Raw genomic sequence first — 18641 nt, forward strand, 5'->3', positions numbered from 1 at the left:
CACATGATATGACTGCTTAAGATCACGGAACGTAGGCAACCATATCTGTTACCTACACTCCTAAGGGCATAAAAGTAAAGAGGTTTGACAGTGTTGAAAATTAGCGGGTTGCTACTACCACAGGTAATAACTGGCAACGGTGACATGGTAAATGGGTTTTTATTAATGCAGTCGTGGTAAAAAAGGACATTATCAACTGGAGATACTGGTACATATAGATATATATATATATATATATATGTCATCGCGAGGGAGGGGTATACACGACGCTCGTGGCTAGCTGAACTTTGCTGACGTGGTGAAATCGACCCCGCCTCTAGGGCTGACAGACATTATCCTGTCCATATAGAGGTATGTACGGAGTAGAGTACACCCTTGGCTGAAAGCATACTCCGAGCCTCGTGGAGGTTTGTTGTTGCTTCAATGGCCTTACGGCGCAGTTGTGATAGGCCAAGGACAGAATGGGAAACCTCAAATGATTACACGATATAAGATCCCCTGCTGTTTGACTGGTCTATTATATATCCCAAGAAAGCTTATATAGACAAGGATAGACTTCCACACGTGACCAAACCAAACTATTTGACCATCCTGTCTCTGTCTCGTGCAGCAAGAGTTAGGAGAATAAAAAAAGGTAAGACGAAACGGATATCTCATTCTTAGCCCATTGTTGCTTCGTTGTCATCCCCGGGTCTAAATGCCAATGCGCGAGGCTTTCCCCAGCTGTCACATGGAAGGAAGCGCCATGAACCCGAATACCGCCGGGCCAGAACATAAGATATCACCCATGCAGCCATGGGGGGCAGTGAAGGCCACTGGTTTCCTCCCTCGAATGTGACATCCCGCAGGCCAAGTACCATAGGAGGGACCACTTGCTGTGATGGAAGATTTTATCAGTATTGGTTGTTTCATTGGATATCCCGGCGCTGCATGTAGCAACATACCTTGTCTTGCTTGATTGCTTCAGCTACGCAATGCTTGTACACCTTCAACAACGCTGCTCCATTATAAGGCTGCATTGAGAGAAGACTGTCGATTTCGTCGCTTAGATGACGACGGAAACTTGGGGCCATTTCCTTAATGATTGTACGGACCGTCGTGGCATCGTAGTCCACATGGCTAGTATGGCTTCCATACTTTAGTAGATTTTTCAACTGCGGCTCGAATGCATGGTGTTGTCCCACGTTGGTGTTGAGGAAGCCAGCCGTGCCAATGACTTTCTCGAAACCGGGAAACATTTGTTTTTCTTCGAGGATATGATGGTCGGACACCCAGTCTGCCCAGGACTTGATGAAAAACAGAAAATCTTTAATGTCTTGAGGCTTCTTGACATACTCTGCTTGGAGGTAGATGCTGTTGAGGCCCCGGAGCATACAATTATGGGCACAGGCCATTTCATTTGCAATGTAAATAGAAGCATGTTTTGACTAAGAAAAGGATCAATGAAATGTAATCGAAATAGAAAGTTAGAAATGATTTCTTACCACGTCTTGGGTTTTAGAAGGGGTTGTGATTAGTGGCCATGGCCCATCAGCCCATACAGGATTTGCCATGAGAGTCAGTTGAATAACTTATCCCACCACAGCAAGTAGATTTGGTGATTCCTTATACTAGATTCGGGGATTTAGAGAAAATCGGGCTAGGGAAGTTGTAATAAGTACGCGATGGTAGGAAGGCACAACTAAGAACAAGCCATTAATATAAGCCAAATCACCAAATACGAGACACTAGTAGGACCGGATAAGCTGACAGATAGCCAATTTGAAATAAAGAAGTCTGACTGGTCTTCATGTCGCTAACTCGGGCATCAGTCTCCATTTGCGGCTGAAAGCCACTAGGTGGAGGGGTAGTTTTGGAAAAATGAAGGAGGTATACGAGGTTAGTTCTCTGTCAAAGCAAAGACAAAGACAAAGACAAAGAACAAGATAAGATCATCTAGCTTGGTTTGCTGTCTGATTCAATATATTCAATCCCACCTGACAGCATAAATAAAACACATGTAAGACACATTAAGTAGTTATCAACCTGCATGGGGGCCAACAAAAGGCTTAATTGACAACGGAGATCTGGGGGGAGCAATTAAGCGACGAAAAATAATCTTCCGCTAAAGTTTCTATTGGCGCTTGAAATAGGTCTAGCTTAGATGGTTGACAAATACTATTTCGAGCTATGCGAACAACTTTCCGGTAGGAAGGATGGAAAATATAGAAAAAGTGTTGGATGTGCTATGCTATGCAAAATAGATATGTTCCTGTCAATGTTACTTCTTCTTGGTAGATGATGTATAGAGCTAGATGATTTCTTTTCCTCATAAAAGTACCATGCCCCTTTATTTTCTCGCCTTCAGCTGAACCATCAACTCGTTCTTCTCCCACAACAAGAAGGTTTTCTGTTTCTCCCAACCAATGGACTCAGGAAGAAGAGAAAGCTCAAAGTTATACAGCACCTTGGCCAGAATGACCCGCATTTCGTGGTATGCTAGACTATTCAATCATTAGCTACTCAGAACCACTAAACCACTATCCGGCGAGTAGAGGACATACTTCTTCCCGATACAGTTGCGAGGGCCAAATGAGAATGGCTGGAATGCAGCCTTGTTGTCGGTGGCAAACTCATCGCCAATCCAACGCTCAGGGATGAACTGATTTGGCAATCTGAAGTTCTGAGCGCTGCGATATGTAGCCCAGTGATGAACCGACAGAGCCGTCTAATATATAATCCAAATATTAGGAACCATGGAAAAGAATATGGAGCGAAAAATAAATACCTTTCCTGGGATGTGTTCACCACAAACAAGCAACCCCTCATCGGGAGTAATGCGAGGCAGACCGATTGGAACAGGAGGATAGACACGCAATCCTTCCTCAATGCATGCATTGAGATACGGCATATGCTCCAGAGCTTTCATTTCAATATCAGAATCTTTCTCAAAAGCCCCACGAACCTCCCCTACAATGATCTTCATCTTCTCAGGCGTCATCAGGAGGTGATAGAGCAAGCCACTTAGTGCAGTTGCAGTGGTCTCAGTACCTGCAACCATGAAAATCTGGGAATTGGCATACATCTCTGCGCGACTGAGACGAAGATCCTCCTTTTGATTCATGACAATACCCCAGATGTCAGGTTTTTGTAGCGTATGGTTGAGGTCAATCCTTTTATCAACACGCTCCTGGGACGCCTCGTAATGAGCGGTACTTTGTTGCTTCAGCTCCTTCGGAATGAGCCTATGGACAATGGGAGTGGTCCAAGGGACGTAGCGTGCCAGTCTGCGCAAAGTATTGGTTTTTATACTGATAAAGACTGCACATACCCAATTCAGGTTACCAGTTCCAGATAACAGATTCAAGGAGTCACCAAAGGTCAAATCTCCCATGATATCAAAAGTCGTGAAATTGAGCATACGGACCATATTGACTTTTGCCTCAGGGTCCTCCTTGATCGTTCTGTGGAGGATATCAATTAAAGAATCCGCATATCCATAGATCAGAGATTGTTGTTCTCGAAGCGCCCGATCAGAAAAGGCGTGGGAGAAGTTGCGGCGAAAGCGAGCGTGATCAGGTCCATTGGCCCGGATGATATCTGGAGCTCCATTAAAGGATGGACCGTAGAATCGAAGGTCTTTCTCTGTGACTTGTTTCCCTGCAGAGGCATGGCCATAGATTCCCTTCCACGCCTCGCCAGTCGCATAGCTCAGCTCATCTGGCGCGACGCGGACTACATCACCGTGCGTGGTATGTAGTCCAGTAACCCATTCAAGCAGGTCACCTTTGAAGGCGTGGTAGAGTTGAGGTATACGTGATGTAGCAGCAAGCTTTGGTCCGGGATACTTGCCGAGAGGGTTGATGAAGAGTTGGTAGTATACCTTCGAGACCAATCCAAATAGGATCTAACCAGAGAACATTAGCACATTAAAGAGACTGGTTTAATAGAAGAGAGGGAGTGAGCGTACTAAAGCGGCGGTAACCGAAATGTAGTATTCATGCAGTAAACTTGAAGCGGATTGAAGAAGCATCTTTGATTACGAGAATGTTTTTCTGGGCCAAGAGGACTAGATGCAACGACAAGAAAATAGAAAAGGCTTGGAACAGTATATAAACCAACAACGTAGCCTTGCCATGTCCTTTTGATTTTGAATTGTGCACACTGTTTCCTGCATAGTTATGATTGCACTAACATGACACCTATTGAGCTTAGGCCTACAAGAGTGTATGCCGTAGTTACAGCACACATGAGCGATAAATTGCACGCGAGACTCGATTGGGATTGATCTACGCCCGTGTTGCTGCAGAATGTATGTTGACGGTTGAGACGGGAGTGGCGTATGCCATGAAAAATAGGCATAAGTTTAATGCATAAGTCGGTCCTGTCAGCATATTTTGACCCCGCTTAGGTACACGCATAGTCCTCGATACTTGATTGGGGAAGTGTTCAGCTTGAGACATTGTTGAACATATTTTCCCAAATGGAATTTGTCGACCATTCATTCTGGACATAGTCAAGAAATGGTAGAGTCGAGGCTAGTCTGTATAAATGTATAAATTTCACAAATCTGGTTTGAATAGGGAGGTAACCTTCCTATTTAGGCTACTTTATGCATTTGTGGGTTTTGCGGGCCGGTTGCGGGTTGAAGATGTCCACGGGTCTACCCATTGCGGGGTTTGGCGCAGCCTAGTCGAGACACAGACCATTTGGTGTTCGGTGCCCAACGGGGATGACCCTCGCTGGTCTAGAAACGTCGAATGGCAGCTTGGATTGTTGCGGACCTCGATGGTCTTGCATGGAGTTTATCCATCGGCACCGTTAGTCCGAGACAGGTTGCGGTATGTTTAGAATATACCTGATCCTGGTCCAGTTGAGGGGAGGGGTATGTAGTATTGACACAACAGAGTTAGTGGGAATGCGTGAGCCTGAACTAGTATCATCTATATATAGCCTTCACTTCACATCAATCTAGCCCAATGAAGTATATTGATGGAAAATACTGACGGAAACATAAATTACAATTTGGTCTCCCAATTTAATAGTTGGTAAAAGTGAAAGGGAATAGTCCCATAGCCAACAAGTAATACGTTCGAAGTAATGCGAAACGTCATGCACAGCTACATTTGCACTACGCGGTATGTTGTTTCCCTGTCCTCGCGATTTCCTGGATTGTTCCTTCTTCAAAAAGCGACAAGAGCACTAAAATCGAAAGAGAAAGATCTCAAGTGCCAGATATGTACATATGTAAAGAGAAACATCTACAGGAGCTTGCTGGCAAGACTCATAAGCCCACCACCACCGCTAGAGCCACCACCCTGGTTCTTCATGTACATCTTAAGTGCCATCTCGGCAGCAGAGTTAACGGCAGACTGCTTGTCTCCGGACTATAAGCAATCATTAGCATCACCATCATCCCCAATCAAATAGAAAGGAAGAATAACATACCACATTACCGCCAGATCCATTCTTCTCATCAAACAGCTTGCCAGCCTGAGCCATAGCAAGCCCAATAAGCTTGTTCTTATCCATACCACCGTCGCTGCTACCACTGCTGCCACCGTTGCCACTGCTGCCACCGGAGAACATCTTCAAAGCCTGCATAGCAGCACCAGCACCGATAGTGTTGGAATCGTGGTTCTGGTTGGAGGAGTTACCAGATCCGTACATGCTCTGGTGGGCATTAGCCGCCTGCTGCTCGTCGTCGTCGTTGCCGGAGCTCTTGCGGTCCTTGAGGAAGTTCAAAGCAGTGCTGAACAGGGACTTGTCCTCGCTGCTGTGGTTTTCCTGTGCGTGCGAGGCGGCACTGCTGTAGTCGTCGTCATCGTTGTTGGAAGAGTGGTGGTTGGAGGAGTTGCCGTAGCCGGAGGAGGAGTTGTTGTTGTTGTTGCCGTAGCCTCCACTGCCGTGGGATTCTTGGCGGCCGCTGTAGTTTCCTTGGCTCTGGTTCTGGTTGCTGTAGCCACCGCTGGATCCACCGTAGGAGTCGTTGTTGTTGTGTCCGTAGCCTCCGCTACCGTGGGATTCCTGGCGGCCGCCGTAGTTACCCTGGCCTTGGTTCTGGCTCTGGTTCTGGTAGCCCTGGTTGGAACGGCCCTCGTTAGAGTTGCCGTAACCACCGCTGGATCCACCGTAGGAGTTGTTGTTATTGTTGTTGTTACGGCCGGAGAAGTCCTCGTCGTTGTTGTAGTAGCTGTTGCTAGCACCGCCGCCGCCACTGCCGTATTGCTGGTTATCGCGGTAAGACATGGTTGTAGATAGGTGGAGGATGAATGTGAGATAGAGTAGAGTGATTTAAGATGAAAGTGAAGAAAGTGAAGAAAGTGGAAACGGAAATGCGATAAATTTAATAGCAAAACTTAAAGAACAGAATGGAATGGAAGAGCTTCAGCTGAGGTTGGACGAGGGGTTGCGAGGGGTTGCGGGGCATTTTTTTGTTGATCTCGCTGATTTGGGCGATTCGCCGTTCGATCGGATGGGGTGGATCGGAGCTGAGGTGGCCAATTATTGACCAGCGAGCTTTTTAAGTGCACATTTTCGGGGGTTGCCTATTGATTTTGGATTGTTTTGTGGCTGGTTTTAGTGGGTTTAGTGGGTTTTAGGCGATAGTTCGGAGTTTTAATGAAGAAACTACGAAGATGAGCAGAAGTTGCAACACTGGTAGTTCTCATTCGATTTGGTACATATGTGGAATATGTTCAAGAAGTAAAGCATCATAAATTATCTGTGGATACACTACATATCCTAGGTTCTACAAAATAATTACATAGGATGTGCATCCATGCAGGAGGTGGATGTTGGTTCCTCCATACGACCGGAATATATATACACCGAGCCCAGAAATCATGTGACTCGTTTCCTCCATCCAGGGGTGGAGTATATAAGGAATGGTGTATTGATCAAATGCAGTAATAGAAGTCAAAAACATTATTAGTATATTCATTCAAGCGCATGAAATCCCCCCTTAGAATTTTAGAACGAGTGCATTGCGTTTAATCTTCTAGATACCTATCACATAAACAAAATATATATTCTTACCCGGAAATCAGTGCGGCAGTGCCCATGTCTTTTGACTTAAAAATTGAACTCATTCATTGGAATCTGCGCATATAAAAAATCACCAAACACATTGAGCCAATAAACAGTGGTTATATTGTGGCGTCACTCTCCATGACTGAGATAGACACGCGCAAGAAAAAGTGATAGAAAGATAGCACTACCTATACCCCATTGGATGAAATGGTGGATATAACCGCTTCACACAGATCTTGCACGGAGCGAAGCTTTGCTAGAAGGGTTTGGCCTGCACGATCCAACAACTCATTTGGATCGGCCACAACAAGAGCATGTCCATCGTCCGAGAACACATTACTATCATGTAAGGTGCGAAGACTTGCTCCTGCTCTTCCGACACAATCTAAAATTTCATGTCAGAAAAAGGAACAAAGAGAGTCAGAAAGAGAAAATATAACGAATGCGCTGACCTAGTGCATGTGCCAATGCGTGAACCTTGTGTATTTCACGAACAAGTCTTTTGACTTGCTTCATTTCAGGCATTGTCTCTGGTACGACGGTCTTAAAGCTGAGAGGACTCAACGATTGTTGTCCTTCAGAATATTGTTAGTACCCTTGTTAAAATAGTACATGTTTGCAAAGCGTGGAAATACGGATAGACTCACCGCTAGGAAAGATAGATTTGAAATGGGTTGAGAAGACATTGTGAGCTGCCGCGCCTCCCTGTTGAATTGGGGATTCAGAGCCAATGAGGGAGGTGAAGTAAATAGCAAGAGGAAATCTCCAGCTTGGTTCGAGATCTTGTACAATCTCTTTGACGGCTTTCAAACGGCCTTCCATCTCTTCTGGCGATAAAACTTGTGCATCGGTAGCCTGCCAAATAGCATCGCGAAGGCGAATGACTTCAATTGCCAATATCGGTCTCCCATTTCTAGATGGAAAACCATTGAATACACGAAAACGAGGCTGTAGACGGCGCAATCGATCACCTTCAAAAAGAGACGCCGCGGGTATAATCTCGCGTTTGCCCTGAATCTTCAATGATCCTTGTGAAAGGTATTCTCCAAAATAATGTTTGGTATTGGTGCGAAGGGAGCGGAAATTCTCTAGGTCATATCCTCGTGGGTGATCATCGTATTCGCAGAATGCGTCAATTAGATCCAAATCACGAAGAAATGTCCCTTTAGGAAACCGTATCGTATCTATCGCATATAACTTGATATCCTCTAAACACGAACTATCGTCGGGGCTCAGATGTCGGTAGTAGATGTACTGTATTGCGAAGAGCAACGAGCTGGTCCATGAAACGAAATTGTCTATTACGTCGCCCTGTGGCCACCATCGAAGATGTAAGTTGAGTGTTCGAGCTATGGTTGTCCGTTTGTCGGCATTCAGGCCAAAGAAGACATCTTCTGTAGAGAAATTCGGGTTCTGATAGGCCGACTTCGAACGCACCCACGTCCCATTTGTCATTCCGTCGGAATGGGGAGAGGCGACCCGAAACAGGTAACGGGGAATCTCATCCAAGGCCGTTGGCGCTAATCCACTACCTTCTTGAGGGTTGAAGAGCAAGTGCTCTGGGTCTTCAGATGGACCACCCAGGCGAGCGTTTCTCATCGTCTCAGTCAGAATTTCCATTTTGAGACTGGCGATGCTTGATTGCTGCTTGCAGTCGAGAGGATATAGTGAAACAAGCTTTTGTATAGGATCCTTTAGTCCCCCTAGCCTTAATAAAATATAACGCAGAAATAGAAGAAAAGGAAACAAACCAGAGGTTTACTAGGTAGGCGGGGGTCGATGTCAGATTAATCTTGCCTGCCCCAACCCCTCTCCAGCTGTCTGCTTCTAGACAAAAGTACAGCATCTTAGGAACAAAAACCGGGATTTGATTGGATTGCACCTGTACCGTTAATTGAGTCATTATCAAGACGAGCATACATATCATCATGAATCCACATCCAACTAAAACCAAAGAAACGAATATAAACCAATATGAACAACCTCCAACTCCATAGCCCAGGGTATCAGATGCAGATGAAAAGGCGCAAAGTATACCAACCCAGAAGAAAAGAAAAGAGAGAGACAGACAACAGACATCCCATCAAGCATAAGAGGCACAACATCCACAAAGATCGCAGAATCACAGAATCACAGAATCAAAGCACAACAGGCAATAAATCAAAGAATCAACTCATCATGCTCCTCATCCGACAAATTCCTCAAAAACCTCAAACCCCTCTCCCGTTTACTCAAAACACACCTCGAATCAACCTCCAACTCCTCCTCAGTAACCCACTCAGACGGCAAATCCGTCAAACCAACGCGCTGCCCCCACTGACGACGTTCATACTGCATAAACCCACCAAAATGACGATCGGTATTCGCAACCCAGATCTCAGCGCCATCAGGGGCGTAATCCGCACCACCGATCTCCCCAAAGAAATCATGCACCTGTCTCGAGCGGAAGAGCTGCGCATCAACAATAGAAATCCGATCCGCAGGTTCGGTGCATAGGAGAGTGCGTGGGCCACCACCGACAGGGGAGAAGCGCAGCGAGCGGTATCCCGCGACGTCGGACTCGATGGTTTCAAGTGGACGCCAGGTGCGCGCGTCCCAGATGATGACTGTTTTGTCTTGGTTGGATGTTGCTATGTGGCGCATGTCAGGGGACCAGGCGCAGGCGAAGCCGAAGTCGCGGTGGCCGCGGAGGGGGTGGACCGGACGGCCTGTGTCGGATTCGATGACCCATGCGTCTGGTGAGTCGCCGATTACGACGCGGAGACGGCTGTCTGGGGATGTGGCGGTGCAGTTTATTGGTTGGGAGAGTTCTTGGTCGGAAGTGAAGATGTTTGTTTCTGTGTCGAGGATGCGGAGGTGTTTGTCGTTGGAGGCGAAGACGCCGGTTGGGGAGGGGCCTGTTCGGTTGGGGATTATGTCGATGTGGTTGGTGATGCCGTCGTTGAAGTCCGGGGTTACGAGGCCTTTTATGCCGGGGTTGGAGCCGCTTGTGCTGCGTAGAGCATATTCGCCGCAGAACCCACCTGCGATTGTGAGGCCGTGCGCTGTTTTCATGGTGGAGATTTTGACGGGACTGAGGAAGCCTGCTTCCGGGTCTGGTTGGCTCATGTCGATTATACAGCGTGCGTCGCCGGTTGTTGGGGTCCAGGAAAATACTTTGGAGCTGGAGGCGAAATGGACGGTATTAGATGCCGGCGTCGACATCAGATTGCGGAGTTGGAAGTGCTCGATGGACGCTTTATACGAAGTGTGCATGGAGCTCTCGCGGAAAAACGTTTCGTTTTGTGGAAGGCGATTTGCATGGCTGATGTGGGAGTAATCCAAGTTGTGATACGAAGTATACCAGGCGTCGCGCACGGCTCGTGCATCGGACCGTGTCACTCGCAAGGTTTCTGTCCATGGGATCTGCTGCAGATCATAAAAATCACGTCTCCATCCGGATGGCCGGAAAACCTCCTGAGGGGGTTTCCAGCTAATCATCTTTGACAGCGGACGGAGCTGTGGTGGGATTCGACTTTCTGAATGGAAGCCTTGTGGAATGACGTTTATTGAGACCATCCAGCGCTGGATGAATTCATCAATAGTGAAATTTCGCTCGTATGCTAGAAGGGAATTAGCTAGGGTCGGTCTTGTCTGAAATGTCATAGCGCCTTACTGGAAGTGTGGATTATAGATGCGGGGTGTGGTCCAGCGAATTCCATTTGATCGTCGGTGTAGTTCCCCAAAGGTTCTGTAACAGATAATCCGACGGTTTGGGGATCAACATCAATATCGTCATAACTGATACTGTTATAAAAATCATCCAGATCGCAGTCAGGCATTTCGGCTTCATGCGTCGGCCGTTCCTTGCGCTGGTAGTAATACTCCTCTTCGTCTGGATAAAAACGGAGAAAGTCCTCAAGCTCATCATCGGACGTCGACGAGGGCGACGGGTTATCTTCCATTGTAGCGGACTCGTAATCTCCAACCGTATCCTTCTGAGCATCCTCCATGTCACTGGCCGGAGCGCTGGCGATATTTTGCCGGCCGGCGGTGCGGTGAATCAAGTTCCGGACAACCGTCTCCATGTCGACGTCGCCACTCTGGTTCGCACCAAAGACAAACGCCGGTCCGGCCGCAGGGGCTCCTCCCATTCCAGATTGTTGAAAATGACCTCTGTGTCCCGGCAGCAACGAACCCGCGGAGTCCAAATGTCGATAATCTGGAGGACTACCAGCACTCGTAACAGCGTTGACGACTTCGGACACCATGAAAGAATCCCCGTGCGCATTATCCACCGCACGCGGGTACTGGGACACAGCAGCCAGAGCCGCAACGCCCACGTTATGTAAACGGCGATCGATGTCGGAAGACATATCCGTCGCCGAAGCAAATCGATCTGTAGAAAATATATCCGAATCGAGATTTGGGTTCAAGGGCGTCGCATTGTCTTCCCGACCAGACAGCCCAGTAGCAGAAGGATGTGGAGAAGGATTCATGACTCGGTGTTGAATTGCAGGACCATCGATATCACATGACACATGGTGTGGCGATGCAGCGGGATCTCGCAAGCGGGCAGGGTAGTCGGAGGGGCGATTCGCAGAGTTACAGGTGCTAGAATGAAGCATAGCCCGCCATGGAAGTCTGTCTCCGATAAGATGATGTAACTTTCAACCACAGAGTGTCAGTAACTATTAGTTGCCTATTCCAGGCACCGTGCAGCAAGGCGGGACGGCTGATCACGTCCTAAAAGGGTCAGATGTGCAGGGATAATAGATAGCGGTGGTCGCACAAGCGGAAGAAAACGATCCAGTAATCAGAATGCCAGAGTGCACCTACAGTGACACTTTTCTGGATTCACACAGCTGCTTTTGCTGCAGCGATGTGTCTCGCAGGTGCTGACTGCTCGGAGAGTTCAACCCCACACTGCAGGTTGGGTTCCAAGCCCGCGTTATATGACGCGAGTAAGGGAAAGGCGGAGAGCGGAAAGCGGGTGAAATGGAAATGCCGAGTTCAACCGAAGGGAGTTCGGAGAAGCCGGGGAGGAAAGATGAGTAGAGATCAAAATTGCAGAATATAAGTGTGGTAATGTTTGTAATATCGACCTTCTGTTATGGCTACTAGTGGCAGGTGAAACGCCCGAAAGCTGTGGGCTGATCTAAAGGGAAATAGAGGGGGAGAATCCCATAGGACAATGCGCGGTAGACTTTTCCGGAGGGGATGAACTTGCAAGGAAACAGAAAAGGAAGAAAGGGATATATTGATTCTGATCCTCTCTCATGCAGTCAGAACGTGGAGGGGAGAAACGTGAGAGTTGACATTCTCCCGGCTTTTCGGCCTTGATCTCGGGGAGGTGAAAAGAAAAAGAAAGCATATATCTGGCAAAAAAAAAATGATACATCATAGAATACAGGGATATTCAGCTGTGATATACAAGTCTACTATTTATCACTTTCGAGTGTATTAATTAATTACTTGAGGATATAGAAGAGTAGATATAGTTCAGGGATTAAGTATGTAAAGTAGACTAATGAAATCTAAATGAAACCAAACAAAGCCATCTTCTTTACTGATCACAGATCACCTCGAGCCTCGCATACAACATATGTCGATAATGCAGGGAGTACATCTAGTACTTAACTAGTTAAAGTACATAGAGGACATGTAGGTCCAACCCGAAGAAGCCCGGTGAGTTGCGCTTTGATCCTGTTGGGCACAGCTTAGGCTGACAGCACGCATGGGGCTGTGACAGGCCATAAACTAGTTAACTATATGATAGTTCATCACGCTATTTCAATTACGCTATGTCGAGTAGTATGACGATTTATTATTGACTATGTATCAACATGATAATGCGCCCGGTCCAGATCGCTGTACAAGAAGCAAAATGCTTCAGACAGACGCGATAAAAAAACAAAAAACACAAGAATGGATCAAGATATGAGCACACGTAAGAAATAATCAACTCGTCAGTCGTGCAACGCTCTGAACTTATTATAAGAATATTTGAACGCCGGTATGTAAAATGGTACAATAAATCACGTCGAAACCAGATGCGTCCGGGAGAAACATAAACAACAAAGAATAAAAAGGAATAAAAAATAAAGCCAAGCGCTATCGCTTTCGTTAATAATGTGAATATGTCTCGTACTGCGAAGGATAAGGATCCGTCGAAGCATGGGGCTGTGACCAGGCACTGCGCAGGCGGCGTTCTGATGAAGATATTAGCATCAACACATCCATCAAATCATTCCAAGAGTACGGAGTAAGACATACCTTTTTCGAAATCCCGCCACCTTTTCATCGTGATCTTCGTACTGTCAAACTCTCCCTCGGCATCACCGTGTCCCTTATCCTTCTCACCGGCAGTCTTACGGGTATCACCCCAACTGAAATCATCGAACTTCCAGAACGCATACATAGGCAGGATGAAGTTCCACACCGGAAGCGAGATGAGGTAAATCAGCATCCAGACCACGTAGATTAATTTGTGTGCTGTGACGACGATCAGAACACCAGGTAGACCCAAGACCAGTGCGAGCAGGACCAGCGGGATGACCTGTACTGGTTTCTTCACGATGGAGACGATGACGACGTAGATGGTGAACGAGATGGCGGCGGGCAAGACGAGGGTTCCGATAAGCTCGATGAAGATGACGAACTGCATGCTGAAGCAGAAGGTTCCGCATAGATCGCGCACGAGAACCAGTTCGAAGAGATTGTGGACGGTACTGTTGATCCAGCGACGGCGCTGGGAGAGCAGGATTAAGAATGCGTCTGGCACGACTGTTTTGCAGACGGCTTGCGGGACGAAGATCTGTTTGCGTTTCGGGAAGGTCTTGAGCATCAGGGTGGTTAGGTAGCGATCTTCGCCGAGAAGGAGTAGGTTCTTCTTGTGCAGGGTGTCGACCACGTTTTCGGAGTAGTGTTCAACGATATCGGGGTTGGCGAGAATAGGCACCCAGTAGTTCTGGCCGCCCTTCGGAGCTTTGATTCTGTACATGGTGAAACATCCAGGGAGACAGGTTACACCACCGAAGATGGATTCGAATGCTTTGGCTTGGTGGTGAGAGATGAAGTATCTGTTGTAGAATTAGTTATTGCGCTCGTTACACCATAAACGGTGGAGAACTTACTCGAACACTTGGATCATCGTTACCCAGCTGTCGGTCTTATTTGCGATCTTAGTTTCTCCACAGAGACCCATGATTTCTGGGTCCTTCACCATGGCCGAGACCATGTGGGTCAAGCTGTCTGGGAACACCTTTGTATCGGCGTCGACCATAAGAACAACCTCGTAGAAGTCCGGCGCGATGCCTGTGACATTCCACATGCCATTGAACATCTCGAACTCGAGTTCTGTCATACGCTCGTCGAACATAACCTTTTGGAGGAAGGACATGAGAATAATCTGACTGTCTCGCTTGCCTCGGTTACCAGGCTTTGATTGGGTCGACTCCTGGGGAGTTCCGCACTTGACAATCACCATCATGGGAACACGTTGCTGTTTCTCCGCTGGAATGATCGAAGCATCACCATAGTCGTAGAATCCAGTGTAGACCTTGGCCATGTTGTGCCGCTTGGAGCCAGTAGCCACAGCAACGTAGGAATAGGGCTCAACTTCGTCCTTAGGGACAACAGGATCCCTGAGCATACCCAACACGATATCTGGGGTGGAGAATTCCTCTCCCTTACCCTTGATAATACCATCACAGATGACCAGGATCGTTTTGTGGCTGTTCGGGTAGTCGGTCATGGCAATAGAATCCAAAGTCGACCTAATACCCTCTTCACCTTCAGAGTAGCAAGTAATCAGACAAAGACTGTGCGCCAGGGGGTAGCCGAATGGCTGCCATTCAGGAGGAGGCTGAGGAACAACAGCCTCATGGATGAATCCAGCAGGACCCAAGCCGTCGTGATCTGTCGATAGTGTAGCATAACCCGGATCTTGCTGGCCCTGAGCGGGAGGAACCAAGCTAGTCCGACTGGCAGCAGGATTATGCCGAGAGTTATCAGCACTGAGAGTACCTCCGCTACCGCTGTGGCTTAACTTGTACATAGTTCCAGGGTTGGAATTGGAGCTGGGCATGAGACGAGAAGTCGAGTTCTGGCTAGCCATCGTGACATACATCGGCTTTTGCTTGCTACCAGTGCTGCTGTTGACATTGTACGGGCTCGAGAAACGGGAGGTGGTCGGGAGGAAACTGGCACGTTTGCTGAGGCGATCGGTAATGACGGGTTCGGCGATTCGTGGAGCGGGCCGGTAGATATCGTTGGACCAGTCTTCAATCTGTTGATTGCGAGTCCTGGCGTCGGAGGACATACTCGTGCTCTGCGCGGCAAATCTGGGTGCCAGGAACCACTGGAAGAGGAGGGCGAAACCGAATTTGACACCCACGATAGAGAGAATGAAGATGAGTGACACGTAGAGCACGACTTTCGACGCGATACAGCCAACCGTATCAGTGTCGATGTTGCCGACTTTAATAATCTGCGCCAAGCACTTGCCGATCTTCTTTTCCTCCCCGCTTTGCAAGTAGTAGGTAAGATCAACACCGCGGACATTAGGATTCTTGCGGAGCTCATCAAATTGCTTGGGATAGGACACTTGAGTGCGGTCGAACCAGGCAAGAAGATCGAGGTCGAGCACATTTCCGGAGTATATCGCGAGATTGCGACTCTTGTTCTTCGTATCCTCCCATGTATAGTACACATCCCCATCACTGTTCAGCGAGTAGAAAGGCTCACGGGCTGCCTTGCTGGTATGGCAAGCCCAGCCCGTGTAATGTGCCACGGTCAAATTCGGCGAAGAGGAACCATCCTGGTTGAAAGGCGCACAGGGGAAGTACCATCCGAGATCTCCAGCAGAGTTTGTTGGAATATCGCTATCAGGCTGAGCCGTAATCAATCCCTTGCACGCACCGTTGACCTGCTGGAAGAAGAAGCTGCCATCCTGTCCGCCATACTTGTGGGGCAAGTCGTAGATAACATTCGAACCAGCAGGGATACCAGTGACAGCGGGGTGCTTGGAGCCAGCCAAGTCATAGGCCTTTCCGTGGAAGATCATGTAGTTGGAATTGACTTCGTTGACCTTCAACCGAACCGGGGGCGAGCTACAAACGGTAGCCGTGAAACCGAAAGTCAGGAAACCGACGAAAGCACCAATCATCAGAATGATGCTGATAAGGCCGATCTTCTCCCGCCAAGCACTGCGCTGTTCTTTCTGTGGCATGCCGAACCATTTTAGCACAAAGTCCGGGATGAAGAATGTGAGCACTGCACAATATGTGGGCCATAGCTCGGGCGGGCCACTCTGCTCAATAGCCTTCAGGCGTCTCTGTTCATATGCAGCTCCCTTCGACGACCTCCGCGATCCTCTCTTCTTCTTCTTCGAGCGATGTCTGCTAGGAACCCGCTCCATGGGCTTGTTGACATTACCCCGCGCACCGTACAAACCGTCCTTGGGCTTCACATCTATGCTGCGCGAGCTGTTCGTCTCCGCCTCGCCATCTCTGTTGTCCAACAACGGATCGTTTCCCGTCGCCGAGGGGAAAGTGGGCATGTGGTTTGATTTTTGACGGTAGTGATAGTTGGGTTGGTCCCGGTCATCCTTCCTACGCTCTGGTTTGACCATGCGCTTTTTGTGTCTCACTTCGCCGCCCCGGTCCATACGCTCTTCGTCCGTGTCCATTGCTCTTCGGTGGCTGGAATGTCGGCGACGGTGTCGGTGGGAGGGGGAAGTGGGGTCGTCGCTGTAAGCGCCCGAGTCGATATCCCGTCGACGGCGCTGAGAGGGTTCGCGAAATGCGCGGGCTTCTTCGCGCCGAGGTGAGGGCTTGCCTGGCCTCTGCGGCAAAGACATCTCCCTGCTACGAAGGTGACTGGTGTCAGTCAATCCGGACTCCGTTGTTTACTTGGTTAGATTTGAATTTGAAGCTGGCGCACTCACTTTAGTTATTTGCGGCTCATGAGCAGCAGGTTGTGTGGAGAAGACTGTTCACGATATGGATCTGTGGTTTGCCGACTGAAACATGTCACATACGCAGACCCGGTCCTCGATAATGCGATTTGTGGGACTCGTGACTCTATTCAAATCGCTTTCAAATCTCTTGAATCTCTCTATTATTGACCAGCAACTAGAGTTGCGAATTGCAAAATGGGGATGTTCTCAGCGAAAGTGGTACGGTCGGCCTGTGCAACGAGGTGGAGCATCAACAAAAAGTCCCCACCTAAGAGATTGAAGGATCTAAAACACAGCGAGGAACGAAAGTAGTAGCAGTAGCAGTAATAGTAATAGCAATAGTAATAGTAGTAATAATAATAGCGAACGTGATTTAAAAAGAAAAAGAGAAGTTCTGAGACAAAGATGTAGACAGGGACCGACGCTTAGCCTGGGAGAGATTAGGCTTGTTTTACTTCTATTAAAATCACAAAAATCAAAATAAATACATTTCTTTGTCGCTAGGGCAATCTAATCATAGGTGAATAGGTGAATTAGGCTAACTCTTCCAGTTCATATTAATAAAATATCCATAAGAAAACATAAGAAAACATAAGAAAACATAAGAAAACATAAGAAAACATAAGAATGGGAACAACAGCCGACAGCCAAGAACACATTCCCTTTTGATTCTTCTGATTCTTCTGATCACGGGGTCATTTTCTTTCTATTTTGAGCTAAGACTTTGACTCTACGGAGGGTCTTAGTTTAACTGCCACGACGTAAATAGTCAATTGCCACTGCATCTCCTTAAGAAGAATATTGTGTTTCGAGTCGGTGTGGTCTAGAATCCAAAATATACCAAGTAATGCACACCATACATAGTTATATGTATGCATATATAAACACATTTGACAAAACAAGGATCTGTACAATCAATTTAGATTCTGCCATAGTTAGTACAGTACTTGAAACAAGTCAAGAATCAGTATTGTCTCGACATGAAAATCCAGGGTACCCCTGTACTACATCTCAACCTCCGGACCTCAATGCCACTCCGGGCAATATGATCGACACTGGCGGGCCGATCATCACGGTAACCCCCAGAATCCATACATACAGCCATGGGCCCCATAGTGCATATGCACCATTCCGTTTCGAATTCGAAGATATATTTTTCCATCGGCAGTCTTGAACCACGAGGAAAAGAAACGTATCACATCCTGCAGACAATTCCTTCCCTTTTCAGTTCTAGATAGCCAATAATCCAATTTAGAAACCAACTTGACTTCGGATTTGCTGGGAGGTCTTTACCGTGGAGTCCGGTACCCTTGCCAGGCCACGTTCTTCGGCTCTTACTGGAATGTTGACGGTAATCCATATCTCCGCGTCACTAGACGTAGTACGGAGTACAGTAAGCTAACTCCCGAGTACCCAATACCCAGTGCCCATTTCTCAATACTGTGAGGGACGTCTGGTACTATATAGTTGCCGCATCGGTTATGTCGTCATACAAGCTGGAAGTATTGTACTGCTTGTCTGTGCTTTGACGGTGTGGTTGACTGCTGCAAGGAGCATACATTGACAGATAGATATGGTCGAGGGGAATTGAGAATAAACCCAATCAGGAAAATAGGATAGGACAACCTATTGGTCGTTTCAGTTACTCTCAAGCCCTCTGTTTCAAATAGTTGTTGATACTAAAAGCTGA

The 18641-nt window shown here is 47.6% G+C and overlaps 6 protein-coding genes across 6 annotated transcripts; all 6 read right to left on the reverse strand.

Moving 5' to 3' along the window:
- Positions 1 to 659: 659 nt before the first annotated feature.
- Positions 660 to 1553, reverse strand: N7516_008031 (hemerythrin domain-containing protein; the record flags this gene model as incomplete). Its single annotated transcript, XM_057220751.1, has 3 exons — positions 660 to 875; positions 945 to 1427; positions 1485 to 1553. 3 exons carry the CDS (start codon positions 1551 to 1553, stop codon positions 660 to 662), a joined length of 768 nt encoding a protein of 255 aa, XP_057071023.1.
- A 776-nt stretch (positions 1554 to 2329) lies between these two features.
- On the reverse strand, positions 2330 to 4012 carry N7516_008032 (cytochrome P450; the record flags this gene model as incomplete). The annotated part of the gene is made up of 4 exons (XM_057220752.1): positions 2330 to 2483; positions 2544 to 2707; positions 2768 to 3886; positions 3950 to 4012. The coding sequence occupies 4 exons, from the start codon at positions 4010 to 4012 to the stop codon at positions 2330 to 2332; spliced, it is 1500 nt and encodes a 499-aa protein (XP_057071024.1).
- A 1228-nt stretch (positions 4013 to 5240) lies between these two features.
- On the reverse strand, positions 5241 to 6228 carry N7516_008033 (uncharacterized protein; the record flags this gene model as incomplete). The annotated part of the gene is made up of 2 exons (XM_057220753.1): positions 5241 to 5366; positions 5428 to 6228. The coding sequence occupies 2 exons, from the start codon at positions 6226 to 6228 to the stop codon at positions 5241 to 5243; spliced, it is 927 nt and encodes a 308-aa protein (XP_057071025.1).
- Positions 6229 to 7199: 971 nt separating this feature from the next.
- Positions 7200 to 8631, reverse strand: N7516_008034 (uncharacterized protein; the record flags this gene model as incomplete). Its single annotated transcript, XM_057220754.1, has 3 exons — positions 7200 to 7396; positions 7464 to 7586; positions 7659 to 8631. 3 exons carry the CDS (start codon positions 8629 to 8631, stop codon positions 7200 to 7202), a joined length of 1293 nt encoding a protein of 430 aa, XP_057071026.1.
- Positions 8632 to 9171: 540 nt separating this feature from the next.
- N7516_008035 (WD40 repeat domain-containing protein) lies at positions 9172 to 11489 on the reverse strand (the record flags this gene model as incomplete). The annotated part of the gene is made up of 2 exons (XM_057220755.1): positions 9172 to 10613; positions 10667 to 11489. 2 exons carry the CDS (start codon positions 11487 to 11489, stop codon positions 9172 to 9174), a joined length of 2265 nt encoding a protein of 754 aa, XP_057071027.1.
- Positions 11490 to 13116: 1627 nt separating this feature from the next.
- chsF (chitin synthase CHS3) lies at positions 13117 to 16852 on the reverse strand (the record flags this gene model as incomplete). The annotated part of the gene is made up of 3 exons (XM_057220756.1): positions 13117 to 13202; positions 13267 to 14072; positions 14127 to 16852. 3 exons carry the CDS (start codon positions 16850 to 16852, stop codon positions 13117 to 13119), a joined length of 3618 nt encoding a protein of 1205 aa, XP_057071028.1.
- Between the last annotated feature and the right edge of the window lie 1789 nt (positions 16853 to 18641).

This window comes from Penicillium verrucosum (genome assembly GCF_028828655.1).
Source record: "Penicillium verrucosum strain IBT 35672 chromosome Unknown utg000003l_segment0_segment0, whole genome shotgun sequence".
Lineage (NCBI taxonomy): Eukaryota > Fungi > Ascomycota > Eurotiomycetes > Eurotiales > Aspergillaceae > Penicillium > Penicillium verrucosum.